Below are 16803 nucleotides of genomic sequence, written 5' to 3' on the forward strand. Positions count from 1 at the left end.
TACTTTGGCTTTTGGTTACATTACTTTGACTATCAGAGGCACATGTAGATATTATTTGGGAAAGGACCATTATATTTTTGAAAATTGTGGGATATCAGAAATCAGTAGTACTACCATTTCTTGCGATGATTCTTGCTTTAGATGGGGAGGTTCCAGAATGATCTGGCCAGTCTTCCCTCTGACTACAGCACGGTTCCGAGGTCAACCAGAACTATCTCTGGTTTGTTTGGCACAACTTTTCATTCAAACTGGAAGGAGGATAGATGTTGTGGTTTGGGTCAGGTTGGTGAGATTCATTGGCATCATGGCAGCCCTAACTGCTTCACAGCAGAACTTTTAGTTTTTGTCACTGAAACAGACCATGCAGAAATGCATTCTTACTAGTTACATGAAAGGGAAGACATCCACTTCTCCATGCAGTTTGCTCCTGGCTTATTTTGTAATGGAAATGTGGGCAATGTTGTTTTAGAATCTGCTGGTTTTAGAAGCAGTGGGAGTAAATCATCCCTATTTTGATGCTCATGTGGCTGTGAAGAATTTGGGGATACTCAGAAATAAATGTGAACTACAAATGCATTTCTATCAAGAATTTAAATGTTTTACTTAATTTAGCACATATATAGATTTTGTTAACCTAAGGCTAGGGGTTTCTATAATATGGGCATGCCCAATGCAGTTATTTATACCCAACTCTCAACAGTCTTCACTCTTCCTAACTCATCCTAGAACTTATTTTATTGCATTGCCATGTACTGTTAACATCTCTATCTTCACTCCTCGACTCTATACCACATGAGGCAGGAACTTGATCTTATTTATGTCTGTATCTAGCATTAGCAATTTGTACAGTTCCAGGTACAACATCGTACCAGATAAATGTTTTGGAATGGGTAAATGAATAGGTCTGAGAAGTAGCATCTTTGGCAAAGACGATATAGCCCCAACATTTGTCATCTAATTCCCTTTTTAGTGCTATCAGAGACTACACTTTTGTAGTGTATCCACAAAATTTGAATTGCAATGTGCAATTGAAGCATTCACACAAAACCAGTAAAGTCTGGGGCATCTGTTTAATCCTTCACTTTTCATTGTATGGAGCCCACCAAAGATTTGGAAAGTCAAGTGTATATTTATTCCACAGAGGAAACTTTATCAACCAGTGCAAAAGTTTACTGGCACTAGCTGGTGATATAATGGGTAGTTTAAATCCTGCTAACTGCAAATAATTTTTCAACAGTGTTTATGATTGTGGTAGAGTTTAGTGAGGCAGAAGTACAGATAACATAAATATTTCGACAAAAGTTGATTGTATTGGAGTCATAAATAAATTAGACCCAGTTTGTAAATAAATTTAGTTTTTGCCAGCAAACATTTATAATCCTCTCTTGCTGCAAACGATAGTAATTTATATAGAAGAGGCCCTGAATGCCTTTCTTTAAAAGTCAGTTCTCATTAGGAGGCAGTGCCTGGTGCCCGTCAAGTGTCTTAGACTGTGTGACTCAATTAGACATGAAGGATACTGTACAGAGCACCCAATGCTACTAGTTATTGTACATGTTGATAATGACAATTTCCAGAGACCATGCATAGTTTGGTAGTCTATGAAGTTGTCATATTATATCATTCCCTTAAATACCTAGCTTGTGTTACCACTTAGCAATGTTGAAATTACCCCGTTTTAAATCATAAGTGCTATTTAGTGTATGTATACACATATGCATAGCACATCTGTTCATATTTTTCTAAAAACATTTTTTTATCAAAGTGTATAATGTTTTCTCAAAAATTTAAAAAACACATACACCTTCCTTTTATGTTTTTCAATGACATTCCTTCTATCCCCATGGTTTTGAATGATTTTATGTTTACTATGATGTAGTGTTGGGAAACTCAATATGAGGGTCTTTAGAGCTTGGAATGGGAGCAGAAAATTGCACTCCTTGGAACCATCTAAATTTATTTTACACTGAAGACACTGTATTTGCAATGGAGCCAGAGTCTGTGCTGACATTAAACAAATCAAGGAACTTTTTTCACAGAATGACTTGAAGATCAGAAGTCACTGTTTCTATTACCACGCCTTATAGAGAACAAGGACCATTGTTCATTTTCAAATAAAACCTAATTTTGAGACTCTAGTAAAAAGTTTTTGCACACTCTCTGGTCCTTATCAAAGCAAGAGTGTGGTTAGGTTAGTGTTCTATTGCTTGTTCACATTCCATTTTATCAGCAGGCCATTGCTACAACTCCCTCTTCTGCCAGACACGCATAATTATTTTCTTTTCTTTATGGAGGACTCCTGGCTATGAGAAAGCTCTTCTGTTTTGTAGCAGTGAGAAAAGGCCTGCATCAAGTCAGCTGTGAGAATGCATTTGAACTTTACATTTACACTGTTTATTCAGTTCTCCCGCACGCCTACCTTTGTGTACTATGTGATAGAAAGTAGAGCAAAAATCTCATTTACTTTTTGATCTTCACCTTTTGGGGGTTGTTTTGAATATTTTCACCCAGTGACTATTAGAATTCAGCTTCCTTGCTACAAAACACACTTTCCCCCTCTCCTTCCTTTAACTTGTAGCTTTTGAGTTTTGGCCTGTCCTTCAGAGGCAGGAAGAATCTCTGCCAAAAGCCACCAAGCCACACTTAGGTAATTACAATAAGCAAGTTGGGGCTCTCATTTCACGTGCAGAGCTGAAGGAAGCAGAGCTGTGGTCAAAGGGATCCCAGTTGCTCCTCCATTAGCAGGGGCACATTAATGCGCCCTCATGCTCCCCTCCCCCCTTTAAACACTTATTTGTAAGGAAGCAAATCAGGTCACTCTTGAGCATGTGAAGAGCTGCAGCTTTCTTCTGAAACCACCATCAACAACATAAACAAATTAGAGGTAGTAAACCACACATTCTGCCCACACGTAAACCACAGTCCTCACCAGAGGGCAGTCTACTTAATGTGAGAATAACAGCCCAGTTTTATAAGCCTCTACTGGGGATAAATTCCAGTTTCACTGGTTAGAGCAGAGTTAGGCAGCCAGAGTACAGTCTCTCCTAGGTTCCACGTTGGGAGAGATGAAACCGATTCTCAGTGTCTTTCCAGGAAATATATTTTCTAAGTTTTTGATACACCAAGCCTTGACCCTCCTTTGGATTTCATTGCATAGAACTGGGATTACTTGAGTGGAGTGGACCCGGAGCTGAACTTGTCCATGGGCTTATTTTATGGATAGGGAAGCAGGGACTCTCAAACTCTGACTCTAAAGGTTACTCTGGGCACTGGAGACATATGACTCGATCCAGACTGCTATGCTAGGGCTTATGCCACTCCTGCTGGACCCAAATGCAAGTGGCATAGTTTACAATCCCCATCTTGACCCATATGGGAGCTGTAAAATATTCTCTATACCTTCCTGATGCTGACATGCTTCCTTTCCTGACAATGGTTAGTCCTCAACGAATGTGTCCAGCCCTAAACTAATGTGTTCCGTCATCAGTAAATTCCTGCCTGTGATAGTCTTTTCTTAAATACCTGTTTAAACAGTAATTTAGATAAGAGTGTCCCATTTGTGTGCAACAGGAAATGCCTGCCTTCTTTTAGATACGCTGGCAAATAATTACTGTAGATAGGGTTTGAATACTGAAAGGCTGTACTCTGGTCATTTCAGACTGCCTGAGGAGCCACCACCCAGTCTGCTGCGGCATAATCTCAGGGCATTTCTATTTTACTCTAAATGAATCTGAAAGAAAATCACTTTGGGGAAATAAAAAGCTTATGAGAAAAGCCATCAGGTCAAAGGGTGCCAGAAGTCTCTTAAAACGTGTATTACTAACAGAAAGTCAAGGCACGTTGTCATAATGGAAAAGAAACACTATCTGATATATGATAAGTCTGTTCTTACCTGGTCACTCCAGTGGGTATTGGTGATCCTGGCTCCCTAACAACAGAATAAGCCAAACATTAACCAGGTCATGTTTTTCCTTGGGAGTAGGACTCACAGAGATTGAACGTCCTTATTTTAGCTGTTTTAGATTCTGTACATAGATACCAAAGGGCTTTACTGGTACTTCAACTATGAATTTTCTGGGAATGTATTTCCATAACCATTTTAAAAAAAGCTTAGTGCCATCTCTGTAGAAGAACTCTTGCAAGTGGTCAAAAGCATTTCAGAATAGCTTCGAAGCCACCAGCTTAAGTCGCAAACCATGTTTGTTTAGTGAACTGTCTGTGAAATCCCTAGGAGGGTGGAGAAACGCTGAACCAGATTTAAAAGCCACAGAACAAGCAAGAAATAGGCCACATCCTAGGAGAAAGACAAATGTTTGCTCATTGATTTGGCCCCTTACTTTCAGTTCATGTGATAGTCCTTGCTATCTCCCTTGTTTGTCTCTCCACACTCTTCCATACACGTTAGGGCTTCCTGACAGCCCATAAATGACATGCTTTTGGGAGATCCTGGGAGGAAAAGTTCCATAAGGAAGAGGTGGAATAGCCTGGCACCAGGAAGTAGCAAATACTAGAGATGCAAGGAAGCCTAAAAGGTCATTAAAAAAAATTCCATGTGCAAGCCATGTTGATAGACTAGTTCACAAAAATAATGGTCTCTAGAGACATGGAGTCTATAAGTGCAGTGTAGTGTCAAAAGATCCACGGAGGTCTATTTTCTTCTCACCTCTCTCAGGAGGCAGCACTTTCTGAAGACCATGTCCGACAGCAGCTTCTCATTTCCATAGATGTCTCTGTTGTGTAAGCCGGTGCCTCTGGACCTTTACGACAGTCCTTCGAATCGACTTGAAGTTGGTTTTCTGGAAATTCATTTTGCTTAATTTTACTAGTTTCCTTTCTTCCTTTCTTTGGGATCTTAAATGTCATTATCTTGAGGCCATTCTCACAGAATATTCTGCTGGCCAGTTCAGAGCCTCCTTCTTTGTTCTGTTTGTGTGTCTGGCTTGAAGGGCTCCACCCTTTCCCCCCAGCCCAGCATGGGTTTATTGGCTTTGTTGCTGGTGCGCAGAGCTGGTTCCTGAGGTCCTCTGCCTTCTCACAAACAGGCTGCTGTCACCGCTCTGGAATTGTCCTAACAAGGGAAGAAGAGCACGTCCGGTTTGAATTTGGGAAGGAAATTGATGTCTTCCCCCTCCCTTCCCTGCCCCATCATTAGCAGGCACCGACTCATGGACTCGTGTTCATGTGCTCACGTCCTACCAGGAGGTCCCTGGTGGGGCTTGAGGTTTGGCAGCTCCTCCTCTCCTCCTGGAGCTGGGCACACATCCTCAGCTCGCAGCCACGTGTAATCCTTCCTGTCTGCTTGCAAGTTGGGCACAAAGTACTGGCGCTCGGGCCCACCCTCTTCTTTAGTAGCAATTAACCTTTACTACAGAGCTTCCTTTGAAGTTTGCTCATGTTTTTATTACAAAACTGCAATGAGGAACATAATGGGGGGAAATGTCTAAATTTCTGAGTTACCTAATCTGTTCAATTCCCTAGCTGGTCTCCTCCTGGCAGTTGTTTCTTGTACTTATGATCTCAACCAGTCTGCCTGAGATCTCAAACCATGTTTCTGTCTCAGCCTATTTTTAAGATTAGTGAGCTATTACACACACACACACACACACACACACACACACACACACACACATACACACAGCAAATGCACAGTGTGTGCATTGGGAGGATGTTTTATATGCGTATGTGTATACAGCTGAGTATAAAGAACTGATTCCTTGCTTAGTGCCTACAGAAATCAGCCTTGCTTTATTGTCACACTACCCACCCATCTATGCTTTTAATATTAGTATTAAACTCTGTTTAGTTGTTAACTATTTTCTATCAATGAACTAATGTGAAGAGTAGAAAGAAAAAATATTTATGTTAGTACCATTAATGATAATGCTGAGTGATAAGTATTATGATGGGTACTGAATTGCTATTAATGGTGAAACTCAGGATTTTGAATGGCATCTGCCCAGAAGATTTGCAGTTAAACTAGGCAGAGAAGCCAAGTGAAACAAATGGTGAGTTATATAAAACCCACAAAAAGAGAAGGCATTTTAGGCCAGCCTTGCAAATAAGAACCAAAGAATTACGAGTGAAATGGCTTTTTTTCTCCTAGCTTGCCGCTCACAGGAGCTCAAATAAATGAAATCATTTTTCTCTGCTTTTCACTCAGCAGTAAATCATTGGAGATCCAAGGTTGGTAGAAAAGCAACTGTGAAACTCAAAGAAAATATAAGAGAATCTTCTTTTTTCCCCCTCTTAGGATAGGGAAGGACTTTTCTAAGAGGAAAATCACAAAGGAAAAATACGGTTTATTCCATAAAAGTAAAAAATTTTATACAAAAAAACCTCATTAAAAAACCAGAGGATAAATGATTTACTGTAGAAAGTAGCAAGGTTATATCAAAAGGTTAATTTTTATTATTATTAATACAACAGACCAATAAAAGCCCAATTAAAAAGGACAAAAGCAACAAATAGTTTGCAAAAGAAGAAATATGAATGAAAAAATATTTAGTCTCATTAACCACTGAGATGTGAATTAAAGCAAGAATAAATGTATAATCTTTTCCATTGTGTTAATAAATTTTCAAAACAAGACATAATAATAAATGTCAATGTAGTTGGTAGGAGTATAAGTTGGTATACACCCCCAAAAAGCAATCTGTTAATATTCAGTGAGCTTTCTTATAGAAATCTAACCTAAGGAAATGAAAATGGATAAATACCAATATTTATATGAAAGAATGTTTCTTTCAGTGGTATTTATAATTATCAGAAAATTAGAAGCAACAAAAATAAATGCTATGGAAATAGTTCCGTTATTGTGGATTCATATAATGGAATATTATGCAGTAATTAAATTTAGTTTTGAAAATATTTTTTGAAACATAAGGAAGTGTTCATAATAACATATCAAGTGAAGAAACAGAAAAACAAAGTATTCATGTAACATGGTCACAATTTGGAAAACAAACAAACCAACCAACTTTAAATAATATATTTTTTAAAAGGCTGCCTAAGGGTAAAAGGGAGGACTGGGTTTGGACACCTGGGGCTAGACTCCGTTGACTTTGGCTATACTGTTTAGCATCCTTGAGTATCAGCTTCCAGATTTGCAAGATGGAAGGTTATGCTTCTCACCATGTTTTCTCACTGGGTTGTGAGTGTCAAAATGAGAAAATAAAACATGACTCAGTGGTTGAGTGTTGACCTATGAACCAGGAGGCCACGGTTTGATTCCTGGTCAGGGCACATGTCCAGGTTGTGGGCTCCATCCCCAGCGTGGAGTGTGCAGGAGGCAGCTGATCAATGATTCTCTCTCATCATTTATGTCTCTCTCTCTTTCTCCCTTTCTCTCTGAAATCAATAAAAAATGTATTATTTTTAAATGAGAAAATATAGATACAGTTATAAAAGCAGTTATTATTATCTATATTATTTCTGAAATTTCCTCTTTGGAGATTCTGATTTTGTTTTCAAAATGGAAGTCACCTCAAGTGGGAACCTATGTTATTCCAAGAGTCATAGAAAGACATATAATCTAATCCAAGTGTGTGCTCTTGTTGGGTCTCTGGGGATATTAGAACATTTAAAATTTGAATTGAAGAGGTTGATTTCCAAGCTCTTTTCTCAAGTCATTTGCCTCAAATCCAACAATAAAATTGTCTTTCTGTCCTCACTCAGTTAATGACACCTAAAGGATGCATGAAACAAATTCCAGTAGCAGGCAGCTCAGCTTCAAGAAGTTACAAGGGTTATTTATCTTTATGGACCACTGATGTATATAACATTTATTACCTGATACTTACCTATTGTAAATGTGCCCAATCTGTCAGTGTGATATTTGAGCAATGCTTTAATTAACTGTAGCTATAGCTCAGGGAGAGGAACTGCCATTTTTTCTCCAATAACACAGGTTTAATGGAGATATGATAATTGAGGTAGTTTATCATTTAGATGAAATGTTTTACCAGCTTTTGGGGTAGTTCTTGAGTAACATACATGAATGCATGAGTTTATTTTGGTTTATGCAAATATCCAACACAGTGTGAGAAACTGCATTTGCTGTTGAAAATTTCATAATGCTAGATTACATTAAAATATTGTTTCCTGTTTTGATACATAAAACTCAGCAGGTTTATATTTCCTTTTTTTTTTTTGTCACCACAGCCCTTTTATATTTAATTCTTTTTTATCCTTTTTATATTGAATTCTGATGACACTATATTAAAGGTGGTTTGAAAGCAAATCGCCTGAGTTTGCATATACATTTAATGCCACATGTGGATGAATAGGAGCCTGAGTCTGTCTCCTGGATTTTCTGGACCTATATAAGTTCTTCTTTAGTTTTAATTGGAAATTTTTGCCATTGTAAGCAGAACTGCATTCAGGCTTTAAATTCAAATTCTTCTGTGCAGTAACCTGGGCATACAAGTATTTTGTCTCCACAGGAATTGAAATCCGAATGCACTCGTTTAAATTATGCTTTGGGGGAGTTTATGGGTAATTCAAAGGTCATGGATCAGCTATGCCAGTGGGAGGGCCCAGATGGGTTTGTCTCTATCCTTTTTTTAAGATTTGGGACCACTTTGCTGGAACTGATGGTAGGACTGATTTAACCCTTTGAGGAACTAGGGGAATTTTACTGACCTTGAATAGATAATTACTAGAGGAAATAGTTCTATTCATCTGGATGCCTTTTTGTTTCCTGCTGCTTAAATGGACAAGTCTACAGATTACAAAGTGGCTTCCAATTTATAGCACTCATTTACAGAGAGAAACAAAATGTTCACAATGGGTGACAAATCCCTTTAAGAATCTATAAAGTAACTCCACATTTGTAGTCGTTAAATGTTACAATTCTAAAGAGATACTTTTATATGTTTTTAGTTGTATCAAGAGTGCTAGTGAACTTTTGGCTCTTCAGCTGAAGTACAAATGCTCCCTGAAGGACAAAATAAGATAGACTTTATCAAGGTGTACCAAGGGTGTTTGGACCCTAAAGTGTATTTCTTTGATAATGTATCTTTGGGGCATTGTTAGAATTGTTTCTTTTGAAGTTGTGTTTGGAAAAAAGTTTGTAATCTGTTGTGGCCCATTTCTATAGGATTAAAGGTGCTTTTCAGGATCAAAATCATTTCCTATATTTGATAGAAAAATATTGATTTGGTTTAATAGTTTAATAAAATGGTTAGGTTAGTTATCTATTTAGTAAGTATCTACTAAGCACCTTTACGCAGCTCACCAGGGGAATTCTGACTCTTGGAGAAGTGTGAGCTCTGAGTCTTCCATGCAAAGCCTTGTTTCATAGCTGGGAATCCGAGAATCATTCACATTAAACTCCAAGTAGCAATGCACAGAGTTATGGGATCATCAGGCCAAACAGAGACATTATGTAACAACTCAAGGAAGTTGTGTTAAATGATATGGTGAGGGGACAAGTTAGGACTTGATCTGGGAGGCTGACTAGAAGCTGGATGGGCAGAGGAGAGCAGAAATAGGTAACTGGGCAGGCAGAGCCACAGAGAAAGTATTCACTGAGCTTGGAAAACAGGGCGAGCTTATCTCGCCTGGGGCCTCTTATTGAGCGAAAGGGACAATGGTTTTAAAATGAGAGAGATTTTATTCTAAGTTTAAGAACTTTAGATTTTTACCCATGGGCACTGGGAATGATTAGAGGCTATACCACAGGGAAATATGTGTGCCAGGAAGATTCCTAAGTCCAGCAGCATTGTACAGGCCCAGAGCTGAGGGATACTGGAAAAAGCCTGGAGGTCTGAGACCCAGTTAGAGAACTGTTAGAAATTCAGGAATGAAAACGTGGATTGAAAAAATGGGATGAAGGTGAAAATCTTGCAAGAAGAATGGACAGCCTTTAATGACTGAATAGCTTGGAGGGTGAAGGAGAGAAAATGTCCATGTTATTTTAGGATACTGAGCATGGATAATTAAGGGAAAATAGTATTCCTAATGGAAGTGGGCAGGAGACTTGATTGAGGGCAGAGGATAATGTGCATGATTTTGGATATACGGAACCTGAATGATAATGAGCTTGTATTTTGGGAACAAACATCCCATAGGAATTCAGTTCTACGCTTGGTTTAGATGGAATTATCTCATTGTTTCAATCAAGAACCAAGCACTTCCTTCAAAAGATACTTTTGCCTGTGCTATCATTTTCATTTTAGAAAGCTTTAAGAGGATGCAGTACTTGATGGCAACTGTTATTTTGTGTTATAGTTACCTAACTTCCATAAAGAATCAGAGAAGGAATTGGGGCCAGAACTCAGGTTTTCCACCCTCTTGCCCAATAAACTATCTTGGGAGACTTTAGTAATTCATAGAACTGCAGGTTTGGTAGAATCTTAAGTCATCTGCTCTAGTCACCAACCTGAGAGTAGAATTCCTCCATACCATTTGTAGCTCTGGTTATCTAGGCTATATTAGAATCCCTGCAATGGCAACATAAGGCAACTCATTTTACCTTTGGGTGGCTCTGATTGAAATAGTCCTTCTTGTAATTTTAACCCATTTTTCTTAGTTCTCCCTGGAAAGGCCTACACATCAAATCAATCACATATAATTCTTAGTCCATAGTCCGAGTGGACAAGAACGATATGTTTATTTGCTTTAAAAGTAGCTGAAATCCCCTTCAATTGGTAAACTGGCGCGAAATTCAAGCTTAGTCATTATTTTTTATAATTTCCCTTTATCCTCAAGAAGTTGCATAAAGATCTTAAGGTCTGACATGGTGTACTCCTTTCCTTCAGGTGTGGGGGAGGTGCTGCTTTGGGGAGACCTCAGAGCCCTGGTGCCAAGTGTCCAGACTCCTAGTTACTTTACCCTGCTGTACCCTCCATGGCCTTGGCACCTGCCCCAGGGGACTGCACTATTTAGAGACCGTCCGATTTCTTCTCTTTCTCAGTCTGCAGGAAATGCTCTCTTTTTGGTGCACCCAAGACACCTCCTTCCCCATTTCCCCTCTAGAAAGCTCACCTAATTTCCTTAATGATTTTTATTTTTACAAATACCCAGAGGAATCACTAGCTTCAAGTAACTTTAATCATCTTCTCTGTGGAAGTTACTGGGGCAAGAAAATACCAAGGGCTTGGCAGTATGTTTGAAATGGGAAAGGAAAAGTTGAGAAAGAACAAACATAAATTAATATTCCAATAAATAATCCTGCCACAAAGTTAGGCCTTGTTGCACCTGGCAGCCTTTGGAATCTTTGACGATTCTCCTACAATTTAGCCCAAGATACTACTGCATGATACAATTTCCTAATACATTGTTAAATGCTATCAGCTCCCCATCTGGGATGGTTTGCAGGGTGGAAGGTACACGCAGTTTTATTTCTTATCTCTACTTTATTCATACCAATAACTAAATTGCTGATGGTTTCCCAGATGGATCATGGATTGAATTGGCCCATGAGAATATTATTGACAGTTGAATAGTAATTCATTTGATTTATGGATTCACTGCAGATGAACCAAAGAAACAATAACCCCCTCCTCCCCCATCTGTGAATAACAGATTTTAATGCAGGCCTATTTTAACAATGATCCTTCCCTATTTTATTTTCAAAGAAGAACAACCTAGCTGTGGGATTTTTCTTCTTCTAAATTAGCAGGAATTCATGAAGTTATTATTTGTTCACAGGTAATGAGTGTGTCTATGGCGGTTACCCTGACATTCCTTTGGAAGAAATGCCAGATGCAGATGGCGTAGCCAGCACACCCTCCCTCAATCTTCAAGAGCCATGTTCTCCAGCCACGTCCAGCGAAGCGTTCACGCCGAAGGAGGGCTCTCCTTACAAGGCCCCCATATACATCCCGGATGACATTCCCATTCCTGCTGAGTTTGAACTTCGAGAGTCAACTATGCCTGGAGCGGGACTAGGAATATGGACCAAAAGGAAGATTGAAGCAGGTGAAAAGTTTGGGCCTTATGTGGGAGAGCAGAGGTCCAACCTGAAAGACCCCAGTTATGGATGGGAGGTAAGAATATATTTTATTATCACATATATACACATTTGGCTGTGTGAAAAAGAGATTACTTTTTGAAATGTAACATAACATAAGCAAATTCCATTTGTTGCAAACGTTCTTCAGATAGATCTTTCAAGTGAACCTCCCTTACAGTGTCGCTTCTTGATAGAAACAAAAGAGTTGTTTTAAAGGTATATAGAAAGTATGATAGAAAGGAACTCAACTAATGGATGGTCAAAGAATAGTACCAATGGAAAACATCCCAAATATCATTTCTATAATTAATATTTGGAAACATTATATGGCCATTCAGATAGTATGTGGCATAAGAAAATGAACGTCATCATATGTCATCATATGGTTTTGTTTTTTTAAAAAAATATTTGTTTTGATTTCAGAGAAGAAGGGAGAGAAAGACAGAGATAGGAACATCAATGTTGAGAGAGAATCATTGATTGGCTGTCTCCTGACCAGGAATCCAACCGTGACCTCCTGGTTCACAGGTCGATGCTCAAACACTGAGCCACGCTGGCTGGGCCATATGACATGTTTATCATATTTTCTTGAGGGGATGCTTGGAAGATTGGAGAAACATTTATTTTCTCCATTTTGTGGCTGAATTGATTTGGTTTAACTGGTTAATTTTGCTCTGTGTTCTTTTAATATATTTTGCCTCTCCTGATAACCCTGCTTTGATTCTACATCCTTCTAGAATGTGAGTGCTTTGCATTCTGTGATGATTCTTTATATTCAGATTGATTTAATAAATGATTCATGAATAAAAAGGATAGCAAAAAACAATATGAAAATCAGTCCCTAGTTTCAGCTGTACTTTTCACAGAACCCATCTGACAATATATAACAATGAGCAGTTATGGTCTGATTATGAAAGCTAAGTAAATTATATGTCCATAGGACAGGTAACTAACTATGTTATTCTTCTGAGTTTATAATTTTGTACATACTCAGCAGATATATACTGACTATATACTTCCCGTTTATTTTTTATAACTTGAAAACTTTTGTGGTTAATTCATAGTATCATAATTTCTGGAAAATCTGAATATCTGGAAAACTTGTAGGCAATTTCTATATTAGCAAGGAAGTGTCTTTTTGGAGATGTGATTAACCTTTGGTTTTACAGTATTTCAGTTAGACAGAAAGTGGATGAACTAGATTTATTTGGTGTGTTCTTTTAAATTCATGATCATTAGTAGATGATCTGGTCAGCTTTTTAAATGGAAATAAATATGCCAGGACTTAATTTTAAATAGTTGTCCTTTTGCTTTATGTATATCCCCTTGTGATACCTGTTCAACATGCTGAAATTACAACTTCTGTTCAAATTCCGAAGTGCCAAAAGTTAAGATCTGGATTTGGGAGGAGGACAAGGCAGAAATCCTTTCTTAGTTCTGTCCTTAGCTGCAGCTCTGGTAAAGTTGTAGTTTATCTACATTGCCTTTAGACACATATATTGATAAGAGTTTTTTTAAAACTCACTGTAGCATTAACTGATATGTGAGTTGAATACATTTTAAACCAAATGCGTAGAACTTTACGTCATTATTGTTCTCCTTAAAATAATGTCTATAAACATTCTAATAATAAGTAACTGATTAAACTTTCATTACAAATCTTTAGAGTTAAACAACAAGTGCAGTCCTGCTCGAGATTATCCAGAAGGCTTGGAGTAAAACAAAGCTTAATAGTGAAATTATTTTGCAATTACAGGGTTGGTAAATGCAGGGCTGTGCCTCTTTAGACAAGATACCTATGGGATAGAGGATGAACTTGGAGGAAATTCATCTAGAGGAAATTTTAAAATAATTATAATTTTTTCTCATTGGAGTAAAGTGTCTTCAATATATACACGGGCAAATATCTACCTCTAGAAATGTGGAATGATTCTTTTCCTTACGTCAAAACTGAGTAAGTTTTATTATTTGGAATTCAAGATACCTCTAAAAGTAGTTTATGACTCATTGGCTAAGATCACCCATTGCCTCCCTCTTCCTCAGGAATTCAGTTGTCAATTCAGCAGTTTTCTTCACCATTTTAATGGTTACTGTCACTTTTGAGAATGTGGATTTTCTACCCTAGTTGTATTATGGACAAAATGCTTTTTGGCAAACTTGTTATCCATGGAGGAAGCAGTTGAATTCTTGACGTTAGGGTTTTTTGTTTTGTTTTGTTTTGTTTTGTTTTTTAATTTCACCCTAGTTAATACAAAATCCAATCCTGGTTACCGAGGGCACTTTTATAAAGGCATCTCACCCTACTCTTGAATGCTCATTTTTCCTTGTTCTTGTGTCATATTTGCCTTCAACTGTAGCTGATTTCCCTCCTATTTGGTTAGACAGATAATTGTGATTAACTAGTATAACCTCTCTTTTGACACTCCTTCAATTTCAAAAATAAAGGACTTAGGCCAGGAAAAATAAACATGAACAGAGGAAATCCAGATTCAGCAATTATTGAGGACCTACTGTGTGTCAGATTCTGTACTAAATGTTTCCCTACAAGAACCCAGTCTATTGGGACTGAACCAATCATGGCAATCTCCACTCTAGTACTATACTTGCTCTTTTCTTCCTACAAAGTTACCCCCCTTGTATATTTCCTGTATAATAAATTGCATTACCATCTGTCCAGTTACTCAAGCAAAAAAATGGATCATCTTTGACTCTACTCTTTCCCATACCAAGCATGTCTGGTTCATAGTTCCCGTATTATATCAAGCCTTCATTCTTTGCACACATTGGTCTCCCCACCTGGTTGAAACCTCCTTTTCCTTCCCATCCTTAGCAAGTTTCTACTTAGTCTTCAAGTTCTCTTCTTCTGTAACACTATCCCTGACTTTTCTAGTCACAATTTAGTAATGCTTAAATGTTGTCCCACCATAATATCAGATAAATCCATATACTAAAGACCTTAAAGCTTTGTACAGCATCCAAATTATTTGTCTAGCTTCCCTAACAGAATGAAGTATCTTTGAGAGCTTGCATAGTTTTATTCTTTAAGTGTAATGTCTTGATGGAGTTCACTCTGTGGTACTATCCAATGCTAACTACATTATCTGAAATAACTAGACTGGATTAGTCAGCTCAGGTTGCTATAACAAAATACTATAGACCGAGTGGCTTAATCAACAGAATTTTATTTTCTCACAATTATGGAGGCTTGGGGAGTCCAAGATCAAGGTTCCAGATGATTTGGTTTCTGCTAAAGATTCTCTTTCTGGCTTAGAGATGGTTGACTTCTTGCTATCTTCATATGGCCATTCCTAAGTACTGCATGGAAAGAGAGAGAGAAAGAGAGAGAGAGAGAGAGAGAGAGAGAGAGAACCCCACTTCTCTCTGGCTCCTCTTAGATCAGGACCCCATCAATATGACCTCATTTATCCTTAATTACCACCTAAAGACCCTTTCTTAATATAGTCAGTCACAATGAGGGTTAGGGCTTTAACACATGGGGTTGGGGAAGATTCAAACATTAGTCCATAACACAAACATTTAATGAATAATTGATCAAGAAGAAAATGAGTGGATGAATGAATGAATGAATGGATATAGTAGTCAAGGAGTGGGTGCTGAGGTAGGTCTATGGAAAGGCTAGAATCTTGATATTAGACATGGAGACTCATCTTAACTCAGCTGCTACTGTGTGATTGTAGGGAAATAACTTAAAATAAATTGATTCCTGCACTTTTATTTGACAAATGGGACAATAATAACTGTCACATATCATTAGTTGTTCTATAATTAAAATGAAGTAAAGAGATATGGTAGTCTTTTTTTAAAAAAAAGTTTTTAAAAGAGAAAGCTCAATGTTAATATTGCAATTAGGGGTCACCTTTTTGAACCCTATTTAAATAATGTTTAAAAAGTTAAATATATTTTCCCATAAAGGCACTTTTTGAAAGTCATTTAAGTTTATATTGTAGAGAAATAGGATATTTTTGAAAATATGGCTTATAGACCAAAATATACAGTTAAGAAAAATAAGGCATAGATATTGAAAATATCATATATGTGATTTCTTCAAAACTAGTATTGATTTAACAAAGAGAAATTTTAAAAATAACTTGGCAATGATTGCCACCTTGCAATACATGTATGACACGTTTCTAACAAAAAGATCTTTAAATACTAGGGAGCACTTGATTTTCTCTAGCATCTGAAAGTAATTACGTAGTGATAGAACACTTCTTAGGTTTAGAACAAAGATTTACTGATTGAGTGAATGATAATAAAAATGTGTTGGGGAAAGATGAGGGTTTTCCGGTATGTTTCCTGGAAAGATGACCATTATGTGATAACGTGGGAAGTGCCTGACAGTGCAGAGGGGAGCAGGATTCTGAAGTGAAAATTCCTGGGCTCAGATCTTCCTCAACGTTCTACCTGCTAGTTGAATGATTTGGAAAAAAAAGTTACTTAATTTGCTGCCCCTCAGTTTACTTCCTTGTAACATGGTGATGATAATTGTCCCTATCCAATTAGGGATATTATGAAGGGAAAATGTGACATTGTGTGTGAAAAGCCTACCAAAGAACCTTCTTCCTGGTAGAAGAGCTCAATACAGGTGAACAACAACAAAAACTTGACTAAAATAAAGATCTGGCACAGGGTTATTAGAGAGGGAAAAGGCCAATTATATTTTATTGATTGATTTTTGTAAAGTTTATTTCTCTTTCTCCCATTTCTCATTTCCCAAAAATTCAATTATCTCCAGGATGGTCTAATTATGTGACTCTGGGTTTATTTGAAAAGGAAGCACTGGTTGTTTCTTTCTTTTTTTTAAATCTTTAAATTCTTTATTAGTT

General features: G+C 37.6%; 1 protein-coding gene across 7 annotated transcripts in view; it reads left to right on the plus strand.

The window, feature by feature from the left end:
• Positions 1-16803, plus strand: part of MECOM (MDS1 and EVI1 complex locus) — a 582697-nt gene that overhangs the window by 278370 nt on the left and 287524 nt on the right. For all 7 annotated transcript variants that reach the window (XM_036350941.1, XM_036350937.1, XM_036350939.1 and 4 more), the window contains exon 2: positions 11653-11990. In XM_036350941.1, coding sequence (XP_036206834.1) covers positions 11653-11990 — 338 coding nt within the window. The remainder of the gene's footprint in view (positions 1-11652; positions 11991-16803) is intronic.

The sequence above is a fragment of the Myotis myotis genome, unplaced genomic scaffold (assembly GCF_014108235.1).
Source record: "Myotis myotis isolate mMyoMyo1 unplaced genomic scaffold, mMyoMyo1.p scaffold_m19_p_2, whole genome shotgun sequence".
Taxonomy (NCBI): Eukaryota; Metazoa; Chordata; class Mammalia; order Chiroptera; family Vespertilionidae; genus Myotis; species Myotis myotis.